Source organism: Acanthopagrus latus, chromosome 1 (assembly GCF_904848185.1).
Source record: "Acanthopagrus latus isolate v.2019 chromosome 1, fAcaLat1.1, whole genome shotgun sequence".
Taxonomy (NCBI): domain Eukaryota; kingdom Metazoa; phylum Chordata; class Actinopteri; order Spariformes; family Sparidae; genus Acanthopagrus; species Acanthopagrus latus.
In genome coordinates this window covers 11,611,204-11,637,354 of record NC_051039.1, presented here as the reverse complement: position 1 = coordinate 11,637,354, position 26,151 = coordinate 11,611,204, and the positions used below count along the sequence as shown (strand labels likewise).

Genomic DNA, 26,151 nt, shown 5'->3' with positions numbered 1-26,151 from the left:
AATCTCAGACATTTTTTTTTGATGCATCAGCATTGAAACTGTTCAGCTTTAATGACATAAACAAATCTTCCAACAACAACACATTCCAACTGTGACCGAGTCAATAAATCAGGCGCAGCAAGGAGTTTGCCCGCCCGCTTGGACGCTGTAATGATATCACTGTCGATCGCTTTAACCCGTGCCCCATTTTTCCTCGGCCTTTTGTTTGTGCCCTTTTCTTCCCGTCTTGGAGAGGAGGGCCGTATTATGCAGAGGAACAATGGAGCCCCTCTGTGCCAATTAGCACCAATTAGAAGAACATACAGACTGTGTCAAAACAGGAGACGCCCCAACTGTTCCTCAATGCCTTTGACCTGAGAGGGAGGGGAGTTTCACGCGAGAGGCCTCCACGCAGCGCCACTTGCCACTCAACTGCTGCGCCGCGCGAATAAGGCCGGAGGGGGGCTGGGAGTGTTTATGGTGCGTCGCCTGATGGGCAACATGGATCTTGTTGTGAAGAAAGTGTGTGTGGCGTGAAGTGGAGGGGAGGGGAGGGGAAGGGGGGGGGAATCCCTTTCAGGAGGGAAAGGGGAACAAAGAGGGAGCCACACTCCTCCTCAAAGCCATAATAATGACCTGCAGCAGCGGGGTCAGAGCACCACAACGGCAACGAGAGCATCGAGCCCCCGAGCAAGAAGCAACATGTGGCATGTGACAAAGTGGAGGGGGGGGGCTGATGTATGGAGAACGAGTTCATTGGGGTAATTGCATAAGCAGAATCACAAGATGCTGAAAGATAGGAATGTCAATTGTCACGTTATGATTATCAACATTGGATGTGGACTGCGTAGTGTTGGGGACTGAATTTTAAATTGGAGGAGAAAGATCTTCAGTGAATGACTCTTTAAGCCTGAACAAACCAAATAAACAAATTCTCTTTGATTTCACGACTGAATAAACAAACTGGCCTTTAAAAGGACAACAACGTTTCAAAACGTTTTACTTTGCTTACATTTGGCGGAGCCTGCCACCTTTCTAGCTTCTAACAGTCTTCTGGGGACCTTGTTTAATTCTGAGAACAGCTTGTTTATTCAGAGATGGGAAAAAAATAAATACTTCCGATGTCTGTATCATTACCTCATTAATATTGCAAATAGTACAATTCTGAGTTTGAACGTATTCGCCAAAACTACATAGCGCCCCTTTAAAATGTGAGAAAAGCGCCTTTAACTTCGAGTTTTCTTTGGACTCCATTTGTGCAGGCGCCCTCATCCGTGAGGTAGGTAACAGGTAGATGTGTCCATGAAGGTACAGCATGTCCTGACAGGACTTCAGTCAGAGATTATGGGTCGGAGAGCAGCAGAAACAGAGAGGCTCTGATCAAGAATAGACCCAAACAGTGCAGGAGTGGGACTGATCAAGAAAGACAAGGTGGCACTTCTTCACACTGTCCCCCCTCGTTCACCTCAACTTCTCCAGCCACAGCGAAATTATTCTGGCAGTCTCTGCATACTGCAGCTAAACCATACGCTGGCTGGCCTATATAAAAAAAAAGGCACGCCGATTTAACGAGCTCACGCTCAAGGCCGCGTCACTTACCATCTTCCTGATGGTCTCTGTGTTTTTCGTGATATGAATCTTGCGGTATTTGGGACTGTCTAGCTGCCTGTGGAAGAGAGGAAGAAAAAGGAGAAAAAAAATTAGTAATGATGCTGAAGAAATTAGGGGGGCCTTCAAACGCAGACGCAACAAACAGAGACGTGATGATGCGGTCAGAAACACACACACACACACACACACACAGACACTGCTGGGACAGATGCTGTCCCTTTTGCTTGTCACTAAAGCAGAACAAGCTCACACACACACACACACACACAAACACACACACACGACTATCTACAGAGGGGTGATGGAGCAGCCTGCATCAAAGCTTCAAAAGAACCACTTAATTAAGCTTCATGTCCTTAAGGAGCTTACAAATTAACTTGTTTTCAGTACCATAGGTCCACTCTCATTTTCATCTCTCAGTTTAAGCCTTCTTCTTCTGAATTAAAATAAACAGAGTGTATTTGTGTTTGTGAATTAAAACCCGAGAAAAAAAGGGGGAGAAAGAAAATGGTGGTTTGACTTTGTTATATTTTTTTTTTTAAAAAAGGAAAGAAAAGATAGAAAAATCTCTGCTTCTCTCTCGTCCGTGTACGTTCTCGTTTCGAACTGGAATAGGGAAGAGGGACCTCGTTTTTTTTTTTTTTTTTTCTCCTTTGGAGAATTCAGACCCCTCAGGATGACTTCAAGCTGAGCGAGGGGAACTTCACTGGATTCCTAATTAACATTCAGCCTCCGTCTCGTGCGTCTCCAGGACATTTCGGGCTGGCGAATGTGTACGGTCTCGTTTCAGGATGTGCCCGAAAAAAAAAAAATGTCATTAACACTGCGGTTAATGACAAAAACAGCTGACTAACTTCTTGTGATGGGGAAGCTGCAGCCTGCATCCTGAGGTCAGTGCTCGGGCACAGAGGGATGCAGGGGGAAGAAAATAATAACAATAAATTCAATAACTAAATATCAACTGTGATGTTTCGCTCCTCATCAATCTTCTTTACGTGTGCTGACAAAATCCCATCGTTGCGAGCGACTGTGAGCACAAAGCGTGAGCGTACGAATTTTAGAAAACATTAAAAATTCATGGTTAATAATTCTTCCAGTGAGATTCTATATGAATTTACATACACGAATGAATTCAACACATTTATACATTAAAATGGATTTCGTGTGATTTGCCCATCCTGCCTCCATTTAATCTGCTTAGAGGGAAAAAAAACAAACAAAAGAGGTTGCTGTGTTAACGTGTTTGATATCAAGCCCCCTCCCCAAAAAAACTATGAAAAAATAAATCACGGGCACCGAGTAAATGGACACGACAATAATGAAATAAGAGAACGGCGTTATGAATGGATTAACAAGCACATCCTGGTGACAAAATTATTAGACGCTGTCCTTTTGTTGAGGCTGCGTGTAATTGAGCTCTGGCCTTAGAAATAATAAATGATCCATCTCGCAGGTCAGAAGGTCTGAATCCACGTGTGCCAAACGCATTCACGTGCTGATGTTTACAGCTGTTATGTGGGGTTACGTGCACGCCTGCAAACACGGCTGCCAGCCTACTTGTCACAGGGAAGCACACAAGGCCCCGATTCTCACATCTAAAAACATACAGTCCACGTCCAGATTTTATTTCCTCTACAGACTGATGAACTCTTGAGTAAATGCACGTTTGGGCCTCGATTCCTTTCCACGAAGAGGATCACTGATGGCTTGGGATGTAATAATGTAAAAGACAAAAAGGAGAAAAGCTGCTGGTGGTTTGAGCCTGAAAGCTGTTGATTACATTTCATAATAAAACAAATAAATTCAAGCAGAATACAGTGCAGTGCAGTGGAGGCTGTCAAATGCACATGTACCCAGTTTGTTTATTTTTTTCTAGCAAGAGATAAATCTTTAGGATGAAGAGGCTCAAAAATAACAATGATAATAATTTAAGGCCTATATTGTGCATCTGCTCTTGAAGGCATCAGCCCCATCTTGCAAAGCTGAAAGTGCCTCCACCTGAATGAAAACCAGGGCTTCATCACGATTTTAAAAAAGGCTTTTAAAAACACAACTTTGCTCACAGGGCTGGTGCAGGCTGCCTCCTCTCTGATGGGAGTTGATACCCACCTTCCTCGTCATTCAGCACACACACACACACACACACACACTCTCAACATTTGAACTCACATCGTGGCTGTTGCTGTTGGGGCTGCTCTCTGACTCGTTGACCAGAGATGACTTGATGTCTGCCAGGTCTCCCTCCTCCTCCGAGTGGCTGAGCTCGGCGAAGATCTGCTCCTTATGCGGGTCCCCTTCGTCTTTGAACGGGATCATTTCGTCCGTGGCGCACAGCTCCGGGTCTCCGCCGCCTGATAACTGTGGCATTTTTAAAAAAAATGTTGCGTGCTGTTGTTGTTACTGCTTGTTTTTAGAGAGAAGCTGAAGACGGACACACACGCCAGCACTGTCCGTCAACTACAGAGGGGGGAATAGAAAAAAACAAAAACAAACCAAAAAAAAAAACCTCCCACTGAAATCCCCCAAGAAACCGAGTGGGGAAGCGTCCCACCCCCTCCACCACCTCTCTCCCCGGGTCTCTCCTTCAGCGTCGACCGTGAGTCACTTGGAGAGGAAGCGGCGTGCAAACACGCTGCCGGTGTGTTTTCACTGAAGCAACAGGAGGAGTGTGTGTGTGTGTGTGTGTGTGTGTGTGTGTGTGTGTGTGTGTGTGTGTGTGTGTGTGTGTGTGTGTGAGTGAGTGTGTTGTCCTCGTCCTTTTTTCTCTCTGTCTGAACTAAAAGAAAAATAAAAAAGGGACAGAATCTCACACCCGACAAACTTGAAGATGTGAAGGAAGCTCACAGTGACAGTCCGGCGCTCGCCTCAATGTCATGAGGGAAACATTAAAAAAAAAAAAAAAAAAAAAAAAAAAGCAAAGACAAACCACGAGTTAAAATCTCATCACTAGTTTGTTTTTCTGTTTGTTTTTTTTCAGTCACAAACACAAATACAAAACCCCGACTGCGAATACGGTCCAGCGAAGGTTAAAACAAAAAACAAAACAAACAAAATAAGTGCATTTATATATTTAAAAAAAAAAAAAAAAAGTGTGAGAAATATTTCCTCGGTGGTCCAGTTGAAGAAGCTGCGGTGTCCTTCAGGAGGGAGAAGGAAAAAAAGTAGGATAACACAAACCAAAACACCGTCTGGACGTGAGAAGGTAAACTGATGGATGCGCAAACTTTGGAAGAAAAAAGCGCACCGCTTCTTCTTCTCCTTCTTCTTCTTCTCTCTTTTTTTTCTCTCTTTCTTTTAACGCTTGGTCGAGACGACGAGCTGCGCCGCGTTCATGCCGCGAAATACATCCTCGGAAAAGGCGGCTCGAGATGAGCAAAGAGGGGATGAAAGCGGAGAAAAAGTCACAAAACAATCGGCATTTAAAAAAAATAGATAGGAGATAGACAGGCGGAGAGAGAGAGATAGAGAGAGAGAGAGAGGGAACGCGCCGCGGATCGACTTCCCACTGCTCCCGCACCGCTTCCACAGTGTAATGTAACCCGTGTGTGTATGTGTGTGTTGGTAATGTAGCCCGTGCTCCCTCCTCCTCCTCCTCCTCTACTCTTCAGTCATTGGGAGGAAGGAGAGATGAAAGGGAAGCCGGGGCTCTGATTGACACCGCACCGATTGACACTCCTCCTGAGAGAGAGAGAGAGAGAGAGAGAGAGAGAGAGAGGTTTATACGCGGGCAGACAGGAGGGGAAGAAGAAGGAGAGGCTGACACATGTGTGGTGATGATGATGGTGGTGAAGGGTTCAAACAATCACGGTAACTTCAAATGATAGTAGAGATAGAGGGAAATTAAAGGAGAAGAAGAGAAAGTGGGATTTAATCTGAAACGCCCCCCAAAAAACAACAGCAGGCCACTTTGTTCCCTCTGTTGATCCATGCGTAAACATCAGGTGTATGTCTGGTCAGATGTTTGTAAGGGTCAAACAGATTTATTATTGATTTGTTTGTTTATGTATTTATTTTTTCATATGCTTTCAGCGACGTTGTGTGGAAAGAGAGGTGTGTCTGCTGTGGTAGTTGTAGTTTTTTTTTATACCTCTCTTTAAACGTCACAGTTTACTGCTTCCTACATGTAAGACGTCGTTATTTAACAAAAGAAATAATGTCATGTTTGATACGCTCTTTTTGTCTTGTTCTGTTATTTTACACAGTGGAGAGGTTACATCGAAAGCCTGTGATGTAACGAAATGACAGAACAGGCCGCAGGGTCCGTGAACTTATCATTGTTATAATTATTATTCATTTATTATTTACTTGATTTATTTTGACCTCTGAATGTATGACATCTGAATTCGTTGTCATCTGTATGGAAAGATGGCGATGATGACACATTTGATCGGAAGGTATTTTCACACACAAACACACACACACACTTTAAAGTTAAACGTAATTCAGAATGAAAACTGGGCCTCAACCGGGTCACAAACATACGAGGAAGAAAACGGGTGTTTTTTGTTTTTTTTTTTAGTCAAATATTTCATGAGGAAATACAGGAGAGGAGAGGAGAGGAGAGGAGAGAGGAGGAGGGCAACGGAGTAAGAAAATAAGCCCGAGAAGCGGTGGAAGAAGTGGCGTGCTTTTCTGCGTGCGTCTGAGCGGCGAGAGATTGCGTGAGAATCAAAGTTGGGACGGGGAGGCAGATCTTTATAAAGCTCGGAGGTGGGGTTAGCGGGGCGGAGCCGCGGCTCCCTTTGATCTTGCGGCGGCTGGCTCTTTCATCCCCGACTCCCCCCCACCACCACCACCACCACCACCTCCTCCTCCACCCCTCCCTCCCCCCGCCCGGCTTCCCTCCACCACCACCACCACCTCCACCCCCCTCCACCCCTCCTCCTCGCTCTCCCTCGCCTTTGTATGACTAAATTTGGTCCGAGTGTGGAGCCGGGCCAACATTTCCACGTGTGCGTTCATCCCAGCTGAGAGAGAGAGAGAGAGAGAGAGAGAGAGAGAGAGAGAGAGAGAGAGAGAGAAGGGGTTCTCTTCCGGGTAAGGAGACAGCGAGAGAGAAAGAGGGAGAGAGAGAGAGAAAAAAAAGAAAAAGATCAAAGGCTTTTCGGTTTTGGAAAAGCGAGTGTGGATTCAAAAGAGCCGAGACTGGCTGCATTCCAGAGTATAGCGGAAAACGCGCGCTCCAACACGCACACATGAGCCCTCGCTCACGCACACACTCATGCACGTACGCATGCGGGATGCAGGCACCGACACACGCGCGCAAACCCAGCAGTGAAAGAGAGAGAGAGTTAATTAGAAAGATTTCACACAAGCACAGCTTTCATTATATAAATATATATTTATATTAAAAAGAAAAAAAAAGAAAAAAAAAAAAACCTTTAACATGATTCTTCTTGTTTCCAGCCAAAATGTTAAGAAGAAGAAAAATGTGACACAAGGTATAAACTCTGGCTGTTTTCCTTCCTGCACTTGTCGGTTTGACTTAATTGCACTACTTTCTTTAATTTAATTATCCGCCACTTCATTTTCTTTTTTTTTTTTTTTCTGGCACATTCTGAAATGATGCTACCTACATCTACCACCACCCTAAAACCATGCTAGGAACAACTTCATGGCCTTGAAATACATTTCCCTTTTTTTTTTCTTTCTTCCTCCGTGTCTTTCACAGCATTCACCTTGGTTATGGTTGTAATCATAAAATTAGGAGTGAAGGGGAAATGAGGGGGAAAAACGGTTTTTGGTAGGCCTGTTAAGAAACTAAAAAGAGACAGTGCAGGCCTGCAGGGCCCGAGGTAAGAGGTGAACAGATCCAAACTGTGAAAAATGAAAGAGATTAAATAAACCACAGGGCTGAATGATTCATGTTTGGTTTTTGGCTTTGGTTTGTTGGCATTGTGAGTGAGATATTATAAAATACAACATACAAGACTTTTTTTTTTTTTTTTTTTTTTAGGGATAACCTTAATCCTAGTGCTCTTTTTGGGGTCCTTGAGGCCTCAGGCCATTTTTAACAGCTCAAAAAACACACTTAACATGTTTCTACCACCTTCATATTTCATGATTTGTACACACACACAAGAATTTTGAACTGATGACACCTTGAAAATGGCCCAGTACTGACAATAATATCAAATACTAGTCCCTCCCAAGTCCCAAATAAGTCTGAATATATCTTTATTAAAATGTAAAGGTATGTAATGACACTGTTTAAGATAACATAACGTCTCTGCAGCCTTTCGGCAAATAAATTAAATATGTCTTAAGGCATATCTAAATGGTAATTTCTGTCCATTTTGCAGAGATTGTGGCAGATGAAAGGGGATCATCAGTTATTAAGTAAGTAAGTGGGTGTCATTTACACTGGGAGGACATTTCCCCACCACTTTTTAAAAGCCACTGCATTAAAGGTGTTATTTGTAATATATTTTTTTTTGTCTCATTCCCAGCTCGTCAAAAACCAACACTCTGGGGTGGTGGCCGACCCATCCTGCCATCCCAAAGTGTGATTATTTGACGATTTGCGAAGGAGAGTCAAAAGTCAGCTTTAAAAATGTGCCAGAAATACTAAACGAACAAATGATTTCAAGTGAATTCTGATGTGTTTTTCCCTCCCGCTGTGATGATCTACTCTGACCTCATACAAACCCAAATTACATTGGCTGAAGTCACATTATATTGAAGACTATTTTTTAAAAAGTTTTTTTTTTGATCGGCGCCCTTACGTCCTCACCACACCCCTTGAGTAAGTGTTTTATTTTTTAAAGTGTCATGGACCAAAGGTTGCCCATCCCTCATGAGCTTACAGGACTCGACAGACAGAAACGTAAGGAGAGCAAAAGAAAAAATATAGTACTCCCTTTTATATACGAATGATCATTTCATTTCTAAAAATAGAACAAGAAAAGCAGAACATATTTAAAATTACAGGTTGATTTTTGGCTATGAGTATTATTTTCTACACATTGCAGCTAACAATGAGGAAGTAAAGCCAACATCTACAAACAAACGGGCGTTAATTCAGAGTAAGACAGAAATCCACTGCTGAGCCCAAACCATTAGAAACTAATCAGAGCTGGAAAGCTGAATAATACAGAAAGCAGGTTTGGGGAGTGATGGAAAACACCAGGAGGAACAGGAATACAAATTAGCATACAAAAAGAAGGTAACTGTATTCTGGTCAAGTTACAAAAAAAAAAGGGATGTAATAGATTACAGATACATTGAGCAGTAAAGGGGATTAACAGGATTACACTACTAAAATACAGAATGATTTACACATGACGAGTGAAACCAAATACACAGTAAAGATTATAATAACATTTACTTTTCGTCTTTATTTGCATAATGTTTGTTAGTGAGGTAATCCAAAAGTATCGCAAAGTAATGAAGTTACATCAGTTTAATGTTGCGATACTTGCATTGTGCTTCATTCTTAACAGGTAAATAGTAACTGCATCAGAATACATGTTTAAGTAAACCTGTTAGCCCCGTGGCAAAGACAGCAGGATGACAACATGAGAGGCGCGAACATCAGAGAATTAAGTTAAACGAAACAAATCACACGTGCAGTTCATGATTGTGGTTGTTAACCTATAGAATATTATTGCAAATGTTACATGATGCAGTTTTGGGGGAAGCATATTAGCCTCTGATGAAACAAGAAGAAGAAAAAAAAAAGACAATCAGGAATCCAATTTAATTGTTTTTCCCTGCATGGACATTTTTTTTTCTATCATTTTTTTTCAAATAACCTAAAGGGCTCGCTTGAATTTCATATTCTGGTCTTGTAAAGTGGAAGTGAGAGATTCATTATTAAATGCCCTCCGCTGCATGATGAGAGAGCTCGCTGCAGAGAGGAGCCCGTCCTCCTGGCTCGGAGGCCTGTGGGGAGGGGTCATTTGTTCGACGCCGAATGTACACATTTCACCGAACAATATAGAATTTCTTTCTCATTTACTCCGCGAATATTGTCGGTGGCAGGGAGAAAACATCAGCGACGAAAACCAGCGCGGACCCAGACGAGGCCCTGCTCGCTGTGTAATGATTCCTGGGTTAGCGGCTGGATGACAAGGCAACAAACGACAGCCTCGCTAATGAAGACGCTGTCAGAACCACCTCACACACTTTCCCTTGACATCACGATACATTCTGCTCCCTCTCCAGTTTGTTGAAATACCCGGGAAAGTTGGAGTGAGGAGAAAAAAGAGAAAGAAGGAAGAAGGAGAGGGGGAGGGAAAAAAAAAACAGAGCTACATTAGCATTTCTCTCCTAATGAGTTCATAAGAGTGACCCCTCTGGATCTCACATGAAAAGGAAGATTTCCTGCTGCGCTGTGACCTGAATTCAGTTGTCTCTCACTTTAGATACTACATTTTGCATGTTATATAAGGAAGGGAGCGCATCTTTAACGGCATACTTTATTAGCCGATTTTTCTTGTCTCCCCTCCTTAAAAAAGGGCCGGCAGTCAATCTGGAGAAGGGGGAATAAATAAATGAATAGTCTGCCAATTTGGGGGTGAGATACACAGTGTTGATGAGGATAATGCACATTAAGCAAGATTTGTTTTATATGATATTTTATTCCCCGCTCTTATAAAGTTGCGAGAGCATTTCAGTTTAGCCTGAATTGTGTCAAACAAAATGCTCTTTGTTGGAACAACATTCAGTCAAGGTCCTCTTTAGATCTATTATTGTCTCGTCTTTTTATCTGTTCTATTTTCATTGCAATGCATAATACTTCAAACAGAAATTACCCTAATTATCTCCCGTTCGAGCTGTGTGTTTGTGTGTGTGCGTCTTTGTGTCTGTGTGTGTGTGTGTGTGTGTGTGTGTGTGTGTGTGTGTGTGTGCGAGCGCCGCCGCCTGTTCAGTGCGATGATTTGTAGATGTCAGTCCCCGAATTCACCTGCCAGGTGAGCTGAAATCCCGCCCCCCTGCTTGTCTATTCCACCTGCTAGTCATCCATAACAACTTCCTTGATGTAGAAATTACAGCCCTGGAGTCGCAGCCATCTCCAAGAAAACGACAGGAAACAAACATCGAATTATGATGAAGAGAGCTTGCAATTAAAGCCGAGAAAAGACACCGTTTATCAAACGTGCAAATCAAAAACGAGGGAGGTCCGAGGTGAGTGATTATTTGCGCTGCTCTTTGATTGGAGGGAGGTGAGTCATCTCCTTGAAGGGGAGGAAAGTGTCTCGGGGGTAAGGTGAGGAAGAGACGAGTTGATGTGTGATCTGTTGATTTACGGCGACCCTGTCAGGAGGCTGTCTCAGACAAACTGTCATTAAAATGAAATTATCTCCTTGATGGAGGGAGAAGTGGAATTTGTCGGGCTGTGTGTTTTGGATGTGTCCAATTTGGAAAGGAGAGGCTGGAGTTAAAAAAACCAAAAAGACAGTGATGAGGTCCAAGAGTACAGACAATGTTAAAGAAGAAAACAAACTAATTCAAAAAGTAAAAGATAAAGTGAATGAATTTAAAACAAGAAAAATGATCTACAGTCATGCCAGGTGTGTGATGCTGCAGGTACTGCTTTGAGCTAAATGCTGACTTGCTCACAACAGCGCTAACATGCTGATGAGTAGCAGGTATAATGTTTGCCACGTTCGCTACAACTGGTAGTAAACTCAAGCACAGCCATGGCCAATGGGAATGTTAATAGTTTTACACATTGTTTTTTTAGTATTCTGTCATAAACCTGAATACTGAACAATAGTATATCAAAGCACAGGAGATGTGGACTCTGTGTTTACATCATTGATGTTTGGTGCTTGGTGATCAAAGGTGGTCGAAGATGATTGACAGTGTTTACCTGATGTCCAATTTTAATGTCAAGACCGACCATAGTGTCATCATCACCATCTTGTTGCTGTTGGTTTACATTCATCCCAAAGCAAATCTTTAAAAAAAAAGTGTTCATGTTTAGATGTACATAAATAACTGTGATATATGTTCTGTTTGTGTAACATGAAGGAGTTTGACATGATGCACATGGCGCTCTATGAAAATTCAGCGGGTCACCAGAGCTGCTGTGATCATCCTGATGATGACACGACCATTTGTACCAAATTTCATGGCCAATCATCATGTGTCATGCTGACATCAGAGGAAAAGTCACACGATCAATAAGGTATTAGGGTTGATTAGAGTCCATGCATGTACTGAGATGTTTCACTAGAAATAAAAAAAAAACAAAAAAAACAGTGATCTGCTGGTGGTGCTGGAGGAATTTCATATCTCAAAAGTCAAGGTTATTCCTTCTGGCTGTTGAGATATTTCAACCAAAGTGGCAGAACAACAAACATACCAACATTGCTGTCCGTTGAGCCATAACAGCCCAGCGTGACTAAAAGTGAAACACTGCAGCATTTTAACATTTGCAACAATGCAGAAAAACATGTTTCCTCGTGAGGATCCACTCCTCCACCCCCCGCACAGATTACCAAATCCAATCAGCAGACTCCTCCATTGTCTTACTCGCTCAAGATACAGAATGATTCACACCGAGTGGCACCTGACTCCACCCTTCTACCCTCGCCAGTCACCGATGCTGACAGAAAAAGGGTGAAGCAGCGAGTAAAGCTCCTCGGCGAAAGAGAGGGAGAGCTGGGGATCAGTTTCCCCTGAGACTTGGCTCACTCACACAGGCGAGACGGTATTAGCTTACACTCACCGAGCTTCAGAAAGTGTTTGCATGGTGCCATCATCGGCGAACAGCATCAGGCAAGCATGCACAGACACTATATCTCTGTCTCTTCGCTGGCTTTCCCCGACACAAAGCACATCCACATACTGCACTGATACTTGCAAGTGTTGCCGCACTACAGCAAAAAAAAAAAAAAACCTATCCTCCGGGGCAAATAATATCATGACAGGGAGTTCTTTTGTGTGTGTGTGTGTGTGAGTGTGTGTGTGCACATGCAGCCCTGTCCCGCTGTCACCCGCGAAGACTAATGAGCAGATTAACACTTGGCTGACCCAGGTGCCTTGCGGGGAAAAATGACGGCGAGGGTGTTTACCTACAAACTTCACCCAGCTGGGACGGCCACCACCTCTGCAGCAGACTGTCAGGTTGCAGGAATTTGTGCGAAATCTGCTGAGCTTTCCCATTGTCGCCATGGGTCTCTACTGTTGATAGGGGCAGCTGTTTAACTGTGTGAGTGCCTTGAGAACAGTCTGAAATGACCCAACACAGTGCAACCAAGTGTGCACCCACTGCTAAGTAACCCGTCGATTGGTAGATTACTTTTTTTTACTCCAAACGTGACCATATTGGAAAAGATGGTGGATGCATTACTAGAGCTCGATCCTGATTGGATCGGACTGAGAGCAGGAGGAGACGCCACGATAGCAACCTTCTAATCCACGGTAGCCACACCTGTAAAGCATACCCTGCTTTTTTGTGTCAGTTTTACTCTAAACGGGACCATAATTCATAAAATATACAAAATGCTATATGGAAGAAGACTTGAAACTAGCGATTAAAACGATGAACTCATTAGGAAACCTTTCACGGAGGTAATAAATCAAGTGAGAAGAAGGGTCATTTTCTCATAAGCTTACATGCAACCAAGTAGGGCCCCCCCTTCACTGACCTTTGGAAATAATTAAAGCAAATCAAAGACGTGTCTGCTTGGCTTCACTCAGTCTGTGAGTGCAACACAGTGGTTACTGAAATACATTGCAGGCGATTAGGAAAAAAAAAAAAAAAAAAAAGCCCATCATGTCATCTTCTGGGAGAAAGTTTGGAGGGCTTTCCTTCAGTCGCGCCGTGGGAAAGGGTAAGGTCTCGACTGGTGTAATTGATCAGGTTAGAGAGGCATGACAAGGCTCCTTTTTACTGCGCAGGGCCTGCAGATGTCCAGAGGCTGGCAAAGCTCCACCACCAGCCGTCCTCCGCTGCGCGCTGCTGTGCTGTGCTACATTCTTCGGGTCCAAAGGGGAAGTGGTCCGGTCCTCTCGGCGCACACCGCTCCCTCCTTTCATCCCACTGTGTTATTGGAGAAAGCATTGAGCGCTGCGTCGAAGCCCGCTGTGTCGGGGTCAGGGGTCAGAGCTGACCCGCTAAGAGGTCGCGGGGCCCCCGTCCAGTCTGTAATCAAGCACACAGCACACCTCGCTGACCCCGCTCCTCCGTCTGTCCCGTCAGCCGGCCTCAGCCCGCCGCGGCTGCCTGAGATCAAACATGAAGCGGCAGTACCTCTGGTCCTGTGTTATCAGCCTGGGTGTCTCATCACATCAACACGCAGGGCTAAACAGTAAACACAGCCAGCCTGGTTTCGCTCACCGTATGTGTGTGTGTGTGTGTGTGTGTGTTGCTAGATTGTGTACATATCAGTATGGAGGCTTGTGCACGACAACATGAAGGTAAAGGTTAGGTACTGTTTAGATTTGATTCTACTTATCTACTTACTTATCAGCGTGAAAAGAAAAACACACACACACATATGAATATGCATTATTATCATTTTGTGCATCAAGTCCAGAATTTATTATTTTATTCTTGTAAGCTCTGTTTTGGTGTCTTAGAAACTCCTGAGGGAAACTATCCGGCCCTTAAGATGCTTAACAGCCAGTCACCAACTTTGTTTGTCGGCCCTTTGGTTCTGAGCGCGTGGCGTAGAGTCGGCTCACTTCACTGCCGCCTGCCGTGGCTGTAAATGGCTTTGAAGAGAGTGGTAAAAAAATGAATCATAAAAAAAGTTACAGGCTATAAAACCAAAACTTTTAGACAATGAGTAACCCCTTTTTTGCTGCAAATTCATATGACCTGGTGTTGGTAAGAAAAACTATTGATTAGAGACGCCTCTTAGTTGCCACAAACTGTTTTCATGAATTATTTTTTTTCCATTCTTTTTTGTTGAAAGTACAGGTAGTATATTAAAACAGACACATTAAGCTCAATCTCAGGTAAATCATTTTGATTTTTGGGTTGCTATGAGATTAGGTTTACATGTTCGAGTCCTGAAAAAGCACATCAGGTGTGTCTTAATATTTTCTTCGTATAAGTTTCAATCAACACGCAGGGCTAAACAGTAAACACAGCCAGCCTGGTTTCACTCAGCGCACGTGTGTGTGTGTGTGTGTGTGTGTGTGTGTGTGTCTTGCTAGCTTGTGTACATATCAGTATGTAGGCCTGTGCGCGACAACATGAAGGTAAAGGTTAGGTATCGTTTAAAGACTTGATTCTACTTATTAGTTCTCGCTCACATAGAATAATGTTTTGGATTCTTGCTATTTTTTTGCCGAGTAAAGAATAAAATGAAAAGAAAAGAAAATGTATTTCATAAAATTGTATTTTTTTGCATCACGTCCAGTATTTGTTCTTTTTTGTAAGCTCTGTTTGGTCTCTATCAGCTCCTGAGGGAAATATCTGGCACTTTAGAAACTTAACAGCCAGTCACCAACTTTGTTTGTCTGCCCTTTGGTTCTGAGCGCGTGGCGTAGAGTCGGCTCACTTCACTGCCGCCTGCCGTGGCTGTAAATGGCTTTGAAGAGAGTGGTAAAAAAAATGAATCATAAAAAAAGTTACAGGCCATAAAACCAAAACTTTTAGACAATGAGTAACCCCTTTTTTGTTGCAAATTCCTATGACCTGGTGTTGGTAAGAAAAACTATTGATTAGAGACTATTGTAAGTTGCCACAAAATGTTTTTCATAAATTATGAATTCTTTTTTGTTGAAAGTACAGATAGTATATTAAAAACAGACATATTACTCTCAATCTCAGGTAAATCCTTTTTATTTTTAGGTTGCTATGATATTAGGTTTACATGTTCGAGTCTTGAAAAAGCAGAGTCAGTGCAGCAGCTTCTGTAGGTTTTTAACTTTCAAAATCTAGATTCTCTCCCTTTCATTCATTTATTCTAGCACAGTCAAACACCACGGTCCTACCTTGCTTTCGGGAATTGATTAATAATATTTTCTTCGTACAAGTTTCAATTTTGAGCTGGTCTTTGATTCGACCCAATCAATGTCAATGTGCAAGTCTTGCAGCCGTGTGACTACTTAGCTTCATTATAATGCAAATTCACTTCCATCTCGCTTCTGAGGGCCCACAGCTGAGGAGGGCCTGTGTACGGAGCCCAAACAAGCAATATTTAACCAGGTCGGCAGCTGATTTCCTGTGTGCAGCGGCCTACACCATCAGGATATTAACTGTTAAAACCACTGGAGTGTGATACTTACTCGCGCTGATTGATTTCTTGTAGTCTCACAGAGGAAAAGTCCACAATTCCCAGGAGTTGTTACTAGAGAGGGAAGCATTTCCAGGCACAGGCACACGCTGCCAATTTGACAGGTTTAGTTAGGCACCTTGGCTCCACTCCTTTGTTGTATTTAAAAAGCATTAGATGAATGTTTTTGTTTTTTTGTTTTTTTAAAAAAATTTTAAAAGCAGAGTGTGTTTGACTCTGTTTCAGAGCGGGGAAACAACTCATTTCATTCCTTTTGTCTGAGGGTTTTCCCCCCACGTCTCCCAACACGAAGAAATTGCTGCAAATGAGTCATTTCTTCTTGGCAGGCCTCAGGCGAAGGAGAAGAAAAAAAAAAAAAAAAAGAATAGCCATGTTCTCAAGTAGACAAAAGTGATTTATTTATCCTGTCACCGCTTAAATTAATTCAGATGAAAGTGCAGATTACTAATATTGAAATGTATTTCCTGTCATATCTTAAATGACATCTTTGAAAACAGTTTTTTCAACAAAAAAAAAAAAGAAAGAAAAGTTATAGAAAAGTTATCTTTAGTTTTAAAAGTGCTGTCTGGGATTGTGTAGTGGAGTAACTGTGTGCGCGTGTAAAAAAAAGAAAGATTTTGGAAAATGTGTGTAGAGGTTTATGTTTTGTGTGCATGCATGACTTCATGTGTTGGTAAATGAGTGCGGTATTGTTCTTGTCGGTCTGGGAGGGGAGATCAAAGCCTCTCTCTGCTGCTGGCCTTCATTTCTGCGCTGAGTCTAAACTCAAAATGTCATATTTTCCCGTCCAAGTTCCCTTTGAGCTCCAACATGTGGTTGCAGGTAATATTTCTGAAGTGCGATCCATACAGTTTTGGAAGGTGGTGTTGGGGGGGGGCTGAGACACACCGTCTACTGTAAAGCTGCAGCCTGTTTTGTCTTGTTGCTAATTTTATTACAGCTGAAATATGCAGCCACGGGAGCGTTTGAACTCTCGGCCTCAGTCTCGCCCAAGTCGCGGCCCAATTTGAGCCAAATCTGAAACAGTAAAATCCCAGAGGATGTATAGTAAAGCGGCTGTGCCAAAAAACCCTCCTTTGCCCTGCCTCGCCCTGCCATCTGCTTCATAAAGTGTAGTCACGAAAAGGGCTGCGAGAGTGAGATTTAGTGCCACCACACCTCCAAGAATGTTCTGTAAACATTCGGATTCTTTTTTTTTTCTCCAAATTTCCTCGCAAATGCATCAGGAAGGCATTTCAATCAGGATGTGGTGACCTACTGCCCCCGTGGGTTTTTCCAGTGTTTGTGCCTCCCCGCTGCTGTTAATGTCATTTGTCCTCTTCTGATTCACTTGCCCTGACTTTGACTAATAACGTGTTTGCAATTGGCACGTACATGTATATTTGCTTTTTTTTTAAAATGCGGTTGAACTCACTTAAAACAGGCAATCGACTCATTCCCTGTTGTCAGTAGACGAGTTAGCCTTTCTGATCTTTGTCACGCTGGAGATATTACAAGAAAGACACACGATCAATTCAGGTATTTTGAATAGAGAAGTCCATAAAGCTAGAGATGGTGGCGGTGCGACACATCAACCGCCCCTTCCCCCAAAAGCCAATTGTAGCAGCTGATCTGAGAAAGATATCAGCCAGTCGTGTTGATTCACTGACGGGAGTGAGATTCATGACAGTGTCTTTTCTGGAGACATCTCGCTTCCTTCTCACCTCTGTTGAGAGCTGCACATGTGCAGAACCGATCAGGCAGCTGACAGCGATCCGGTGCTGGTACTTCTTATATCTCAGCGCCAAGTGAACGATGTTCGAGCGCCACTTGAATAGAGATGGAGGGAGAACTTCTACGCGATAACATCCTTAACTTCAGCAAACGCTCGAGATGAGCGTGTACACCAACATGTTGTGTTTCCATCACTACTGATCAATACCTTGGTGCCTACTGCAGCCATCTGAACCCCCGTTTTCCAGTGAAGGCAGAGGCCAGATGTAAGCGGGGTTTTGTCCGGTGTGAAGTGGTTTCTAGACCGATGCTCATAAACAAGTCTCCCATGAGCATTTTTCCCCTCCTCGTTTTCATCTCCGTCCAGTAGAGTCACAGTTTGGCCTGCCTTATCCAGGCACGACAATGTGCGATACAAAGAGAGTGACAGAGTCGAGAGAAAGCACCCGGCCAGTCCTCCACACACGACACTTAAAATGTTCACACATTTCCTTGGACAGAAATCCCTCCCACCACACATAAAACATGTGAATGTTTCCTCTCTTTGTAGACTGCCACTGGTCCAGGTTCAGACTTAAAAGGCATTTCCAACCTCTTTATCGTGCCTGTGAGCCTCTCTTTTTATATCGTTCCTCGCTTTAATCCAAGGCATTCAAAGACTATTCTCACGTTATGAGAATTCTTCAGGTCAGCGGTAAAACAATTGATATGGAAAAATCTAGTTCATCAGCAAACCTTTTGAAATGGGGAACATGTGCTGTACAATGTTTAGCAGCCAACATCGGAGGTGTTATAATTTTACCAGTTGTGAAAATCACAAATAAGCAAGTAAGTGTGTTTCCCGAAAAAGTGGAACTACTCCTTTGAAACCCAGCAGCTCTCCAGAGAAGTCGTAACATCCACTCGAGGGGACATTTTCCCGAGATTTCCAGGCTAATTCGAGCTTGTTGACACGAGCGCCGGTGTTGTTGACCTTCTGATCCTCATCGTGCAGCCTGGATGCAGAGTGTCAGAGGAATAACACGACAGGCGACAGAAGAAGAACCAAATATATTCATGTTTTGGTTTTTTTTTTCTCAAAGAGTGAGAGCTGCCAGCCACGCAATGAATTCAGTGTTGTCACTTGCCCAACTGCATGAATGGAGACATTATTAGTTGTAGCTGACAGCGAACACTAGAACCACGCTGGACAGTGTTGGCGACCCAGCGTGAGCTTTGGAGTGGTGAATGTGTGCTTTCGGCACCCCGAGCGCCGGCCGGCTTCACTGCATTAGCAGCTCTGGCCAGATGCTCGGTGTGATCCGTCACAGGGGGGATCGAGCCGGATCACAGCGGATGGAAACAAAAATTAATTTTTGCCCGACGCGACATCACACGACTGCTTCTTCTCAGCGATATGAGAAACGATTGAACGAGAACAAACGCAAAGGAAACTATGAGTGTTGTGGCTGCTTCGGTGATGTGAGTGCGGTGGGTGGGTGGGGAATTCTTTGTTCTTTCAATTTAGATCAAAATGCAACGATTTCTCAGACAAAAACATATTTTCAGCAGATGCCGTCATCAAGACGAGGAGTGAAGCTGCTGGAAAGTCCAATTAAAACACCTATTTGATGTATAATTGAAACCACTTAATATATAATATAACCTTTCAGCTGAGCATTGTGATTTCATGAGGCCCAAGTTTAATATTTTGACACCAAAATGGTTTGAGATTATCTAAAAGGAAACAGAAGTGTAAACATTTGTATTTCCCGATTAGGAACTTTCTTATCCGGTCATTCGCTTCTTTAATTGCCTCCCCGCTGGTGCGATCCCATGTTGGGACGACTGCCGAGATACAATCGTGAGCGGACATGACATGAAATCTGTGTGAAAGATGCTCCCCGAAAAAAAAAAAAAAACAAAGCCGCACAACGCGCACCCCTTCGCATTTGGAGCAGATGACACCGTCTCGGCATACATTACGAATGCATATTATCTTCGCTAATCACGCTATTTGTGGGCCTGATTGCGGTGTTGCTTAAGACGGGGTGAGCGGGGGGCTCCTTTGTGCCGGAGCTAATGATGTCCCTTTGTGATAGGGCTGGGTGTGAGGGTTGAGGACACTGGAATAGACTCCGAGGAGCTGCTGTGCGGGTCTTAGTGTGACTGGCAGCTGCAGTAATCCGCCCTTTGTGTCTTCAACAGGGCCCCACTGAGCTCCCCTGACAGGGACCGATGTTCCCAACTCCACCAGACAGCCCAGATGGGCCGAGTGACACCGAGGGAGAGGAAGGAGGGAGGGAGAGCGTCGAGATAGACCGGGAGAGAGGGGGTAAAGAAAGTCAAAAGAGGAGAAGGAAGTGAGAGAAAGGAGAGGAGAGTATCATTCGGGGTGAAAGGAAAAATCCTGGGAGGAAAAAAAATCGCACAGAGGAACGGGGGTCTGTTTCCTGAAAGCCTCTTGACAGCTCTGTTGCTCGCGAACACAGGACGGGCTCGGTGGCTCGGGATCAGGGCTGGTATGTTTGCCCAGCATTTGTTTTTTTGTTCTCTTGCGGTCACCCTGAAGCGTGCCTGAGTCAGGAATCTGATTGGCGGAAGGCATTCATGGGCGCAGCACAATTATAAAAATCCACGGTCGCACACGATTGCAGCAACACACACACACACACACACACACACTCTAACTCCCCCTATCACTCACAGGAATCAGTGTTTATTTGCACTGAGCGGCCCTCTATGACGTCTGACGGGGCGAGAGGGGTTTTTCTGTCGCTGCTTGTGGTTTGCGTTTGTCTCATCACTCTCGCGTTGCAGCATGTGGGCTTCCTCCACAGCTTTACATGCGTAATCCAGTGAGTGAGAGCTCGTGTAACACCTTTCACATCAGACCACATCCTGCTCCACACTGTCATCAGAAATCAACAAACTTGTGCTGATAAAGTTAAGTACAGATGTTTGCCAGAGCAGCTCGGGGGGGGAAATAATATCACATTCTACCCAAATGTATTTTGTTGAGGCAAGATAATCTCATATGAACTGGATTCTTTCATTTTGAGCATTTTATTTAGAAATATCACACGCTTGAACTCTTACGAGATGACACACTGAGCTAAGTTCTTTTCTTATGTAGGTGGAGTCAGAAAAACAGGATGAGTGGCCTGTGCACAATCACGATTATCCATCGGTCTGATTATGTGATTTGTATTATTTTAAGGAAGGAAAATATCAAACATGTTGAGCTACAAGAATATAAGAGGTCGCATTTGCATACGCTCATATTTTCTTTTTTTTATTCCCTGATGTTAAACTTAAATGAAATATTAATCGAACTAATCATTTGTACCAGCCAGTCACACTGTACATGCAAAACCAGTTGTAAAGGATTCTCTTTGGTCAGGGTCCCATGAGACTGATCTCTGGTCTCTAATGACAATCAATAACTGGTGTAAACATGTCGGTCAGCAGGCAGCGAAGGCAACAGTCAGAAGACAAGCCCCACAAAAACCTCCCTGTGGAAACAACAATTTCCTAAAGGCTTATAAACTAACCCATGCCCAAAGTCCCGCACCGTGATATTATCTGCTCTTAGTGCATCCGAGATGACAGGTCTTTGATTTTAGCGTGAATGAGCTCTTCACTTGAGACATCAAACAGATCATAAAGCAATGGGGATTTGAGCGCGATAGAGGCCCCATTGATCTTCCGCTTTCTTCTTAATTTATATTTAACCATTGGCTTGGCACCAAAAAAAGAAAATGTGTTTATGGCCTTCTAAAATCCATCATTAATTTCTTACTGCTAAGCCCAGGCCAAACAATGTCGTAAATAATGTTAATCGCGGATGAAACTGAGCGATTTCACAATCAACATTCCCTCAAACAGCGCCGTATTTACCCGGGCTCCCACAACAAGCTGTTGAGCCTTAAAGTCTTGGTGCTACACTGCAAGTAGAAGAAGTAATTGTCTGCACTGAGTTGCATGAGATGAGCTCAAATGGGAACTTGCTCGGATGTGTTTGGAAACTAATTGGGAGGCAGAAACGGAGAGTGGCTTTGGCGAAGGGAGCCGGGTCAATGTAAACTCAAACAACACGAATTCAGTTTGAATAATATGGACTGCACCTACTCAGACAAGTGTGTGTGTGTGTGTGTGTGTGTGTGTGTGTGTGTGTGTGTGTTAATAAATCCAGCCAAACTGAATTTTTTGACAGGAGGAAGAACTTGACTTTAGACTCATTTAAAGTCACAAAACAAGATCTCATTACCAACTGTGTGTGTGTGTGTGTGTGTGTGTGTGTGTGTGTGTGTGTGTGTGTGTGTGTGTGTGTCATCATGCTGAAATGTGGTAATGGAGACACCTCCTGTCCCAGGAACGAGCACAGAAGCAGTATTGTGTACTCTGCCAGCTGTTTATATGTCTGATTATCTGCTGACAGATTTTGTCGACATGATAGCGTCACAATCCAGCGAGATGTCATCCTGAAAATGTACGGGTGTGTGGCTGAGGTCAAAATGAAAGATGGGTGGGGTCATTTTTACAGCAAATGATAACGTGGTAACAGCTATTTAATGAACACTTTGCGGCTGGTGTAATTCCATCACAAGGCGGTCTCTCGTTTGACACATGTCTGAATTAAACATTATTTCTGTCTGCGATGTAGACGTGGAAAGTGATATTTGTGCTTTAGATGCAAATAAACCAATATTGGAGAACTGACGAAAAACAAAAAAACAAATCGCACAATCAGCTTCCAAAAATTTGACTCACATTTGCATTTTCATGAGGCAAGTCAACAATCAAAGGTCTGATCAAACCAAAGATTGATGACACAACGAGCTGAAAGCTGCAACTACTTGCAATGTGCTAGTTTGTAAAGTTCTGAAAGCCAGTTCAAACGACTCTCTGAGCTTCTGTTCTCGCTGCCGGCTTTTTTATCCACGGATATAATATGTTGGACCTTCAAATATGAATGAGCATAGTGATGGTGACTTGCCACAGGTGCATTTCTAGAGCGGCAGTGAATGCAGTGAAGTTGTTGGTTTAGCAGAAGGCCAATCTTAACTTTAAGATGTGTGTCATACAGACGGAGCTCCTATGAAGGCAAATTGAAGAGGTGATCCTCTCTTTCCTCAGTCCAAAACTGTCATTTTGACCAGCTGACAATTTGTAAATGACTTACATTGCATTACGTTCTAAAACCAGCCAGCGGTCATCAACATCATCTGGCAGCCTGAGTCAGTTCACACTGCTGCAGCTTTCCTCTGCAATGTTTGAAATTGGTTTTGTCTCGTTGCAAATCTTTGGTCTGAGCTGGGCTTCTGACTCGTACCTCTGCCTTTCCTGTTATCCCTGTGTGTGTGTGCGTGTGTGTGTGTGTGAGTGAGTAAGAGAGAGAGTACAGAAGTGTTAAATGAACGACAGTGAGTGAACCAAATCTGATGCACCGGGTCTGCAGGTTCCCCCAGATTTGGAGCGGATTAGGTGCCGGAAAGCTGCACATCCATCTTTCTGTCCCCGTCTAATTGGCCCGCCACAATTGCTGCTTCACAAAGCCCAGAGAGGTCTGGACACCGAATGTCTGAAAGTTGGTGTGTTTGCGCTCCATGCTGCTCAGTCAGCCAGCTTGGTGAGAAAATGTGGTGTTTGAGGCCTGAAATTCAACAATTGTCGACGCTCAGATCAGGGTTCCAATTACCGGTAGATGTAATTAACTCCTATCAGCGTCCACTGACGCACTCGTACTTTTCCTTGAACTGGAAACATTACATACATGCATGAAGATCTGAAGATAACTGATTGCAAGACTACAAACAAGCAGCAGAAGCAGACAACCACAGCACAGAAAAGTGGTATATAACTGTAAAGGGCGGTCAAAAAAAAAAAAAAACTTTCCAGGGAGTTTATGCTAGCTTCTTCACATAAGTCATATTTGAGCTTGGTCTCAAGTGCTGCTTCATGAACATGATGAAATGGCCTTTTAAAGTACTCTCAGAGGAGCCAACACTTCAAGGGCTTCTTAGAACCCACACCACTGCCTTGTATCACCCCGGGAGGAGGGAGAGAAAAGAGGGCCAAAGAGAAATAGAAAGAGAACGCAAGGGACAGCGAGCAAGAGGGAGAACACTCTAAGACCAAAATGCAAAAGAGTCATAGGGGCTGAGACGAGCAGAGCAACCCTCACAGAGAAAAAGAAAACTCGAAATGAAAGAGCGTCGAGCCCCCCCCCCCAAAAAAAACTTTTATTCCGAGCTGATCCTCAGATCAGATGAGATAAGAGCACAGTAAGTTCACTCTCCGCTCGCAGCTGAGTTCAGGCATTTCTTTTTCCAACTTACTGAGTGTTGGACTAAAAGGAGGACCAGAGGAAGAAGGAGGCAAGAGCAGCATGAGCGTGCCCACTAGCTTTTAGTCAGGAAGCCTAATGAGTTCCTCTGGGATGGGGGCTGGCTGTCAATCACCCTCATTCTTCTCCAACACTACGCCCGTGTCGTCCTGCACATGCAGAACCAAGGGGCATGAAATAATTAGAGATGGCCAACCAGCCGCAGTGTGACTCGGTCGTCTGGCAGAGGAAGGAAGTCACAGCGCATCTCTCTCTCGCGTGAAGGTTGGTGTGTGTGTGTGTGGGGGGCGACATTCGAATTTGTTGGATTACGGTGCTGGAAGACAGTGCGCCCGCCTTCGCGAGCAGCGCTAAAATGTGACAATGAGGTAATAGTGTTACAGCATATTGCGTAATGTCGCCATGATTCCTGAGTTATTGTGCGGGTGATGAAAGGGAAAAAAATGGCGAGCAACGGATTCAGCATATGATGAAAGGGAGCCCCTGCTGATGGGGCATCTGTGAGGCTCTTTTTAAAAAGGCAGGATGGCAAAGAATGAGACGGAGAAGAAGGAAAAATGGATGAGCACCGAGAGAGAAATATATCAGGCCTATTGTTCAGCTGAGGGGAGGCAGCACACAGCAGACGGGGTGGGGATGGGGGGGATGGCGTACGTACAGCCTCACGCCTGCGATAAAATATTTAACAGTCGCCATCTATACAGTCACCCAGAGCGTGCAGGGGTTGATTATATAGACCACGCAACCAATTAACATTTTGTGTACCATCCACATTTGGGCTTAACCTCTTTTTTTTTGGCGATGAAGACACAAACACAGAAGGAGAGGGAGCTGTGGGAGGGAGGAGAGGGAGGGGGGACGAAAACAAAATGAGCCATCCCCGATAAAAAAAAAAAAAAAAAAAAAAAAAAAAAAAAGAGGGGGATTTAGTAACATCTGCATGTGAATAGACGCTGTCTTACATCGGCAGCAGCGGTAAGGGCTTTATGTAATTGCTGATGAACAATGTCACGGGGCTGGCAGATTGGGGGAGGGACGGCTTAGAGGGTCACGTGACGAGAGCCATCTTTACATCGGTGGCGGCGCTTGAGCCGTATGACTGTGCAAATCCAAATTCGACCGTAACCTTTGCAGATGATTCGCTCTCAGGAAGTAAAGGTGAAGGGGAGCCGTGGGTGTGGCTTGTTGTGGAGTTTGTCGGCAAGATTACACAAAAACCTGCTGAACTGATTTCCACAGAAATTGGACGGAGGACGCGTCTCGGTTTGGAAATCAACCCGTTTACTTTGGGTGTAGTCAGATCGACTGGATGTAGACTGTTGGTATGAAGCCTGTCATTTGCTGCTTCCCTCTGCTATCTGCATGTACTGTTTCCCCATCGATACCTGAAATAACAACAACCACATGAGAGTTAACACGCCAATACTGGCAAGTTACTCTAACATTAATTAGCATAAACGTAATCAAGCTAGCAGCTATTGCCCTGACACTATTCTGAAGGGGCACCGTCATGGCATCCGGGACTGTGACCCACTGGGATTGGTTTTAAGACAAGCCAGACCTGTTTTTTTCCCAGCGCTGTGGACATAGATGTGGCTGTGTGAGATTACTTTTGGTGGGGATCCTGATAACGTGATCACAAAAATGTCCAAACTAAATTCCTGGAGTCAGTTTTTGAGGGAAAATAAGGCATGAGTCCTGATGCAAAACATCTGGTGTGTTAAGGTGGCTGGTGTGTATGAGTGAGGACAATTTGAAGGGGACCCGAAACAAATCAGAATCTGCCAGATTCAAGCTTGTTTTACTTGTCATTTGATGACACTTGATCGAATTAAAGGGGGCCTGTTGGGCCTTGGCGGAGGTATGTACTCTACCGCGTGCCATTCTAGTTTTGTCTGTTGATCAGCTGGCAGATTGTTTAAACATGTCCACAAAAGTATCGACAGGTTCTCCTGGTTCCTGATTTCCCAGACTAAAACCATTTTATGATCTTACACAGCTTTAGGTAAGGTCTGATCCAGGTTTAGGCACAAAGCAACTTTGTTAGGCATAGAAAAACATGATGGCTTGTGTTAAACATTACCACCTTGTTAAACCACATGGTTATGGTGAAGGAACAATCATGATCTTGGTTGAAAGAAACCAATGTTGACTGTGGGCTGTAAACAGGAATCAAACCATGGTGACCCATCGGTCCATCTCAGCCGCCTCCTTCTACGTACTTGTGGCTCTATAACAACGTCATACAGTTTCTGATTTTGCTCCCAGTGGACTTAAACTGCCACTCCTATGGCGATATAGAAGGCTTAGTCACTTGAA

The 26,151-nt window shown here is 44.0% G+C and overlaps 1 protein-coding gene across 4 annotated transcripts in view; it reads right to left on the bottom strand.

Annotated features, from left to right (window-relative positions):
* lef1 (lymphoid enhancer-binding factor 1) overlaps positions 1 to 5,224 on the bottom strand; it is a 47,437-nt gene extending 42,213 nt beyond the window's left edge. For 2 of the 4 annotated variants that reach the window (XM_037100258.1, XM_037100268.1), the window contains exons 1-2: positions 3,760 to 5,223; positions 1,579 to 1,645 (exon numbers count right to left, since the gene is read on the bottom strand). In XM_037100258.1, the coding sequence (XP_036956153.1) occupies positions 1,579 to 1,645; positions 3,760 to 3,957 (265 nt within the window). In that variant the 5' untranslated portion in view covers positions 3,958 to 5,223. Of the gene's footprint in view, positions 1 to 1,578; positions 1,646 to 3,759 lie in introns of all 4 variants that reach the window. The other 2 variants (XM_037100276.1, XM_037100253.1) reach the window with 2 other exon arrangements.
* Between the last annotated feature and the right edge of the window lie 20,927 nt (positions 5,225 to 26,151).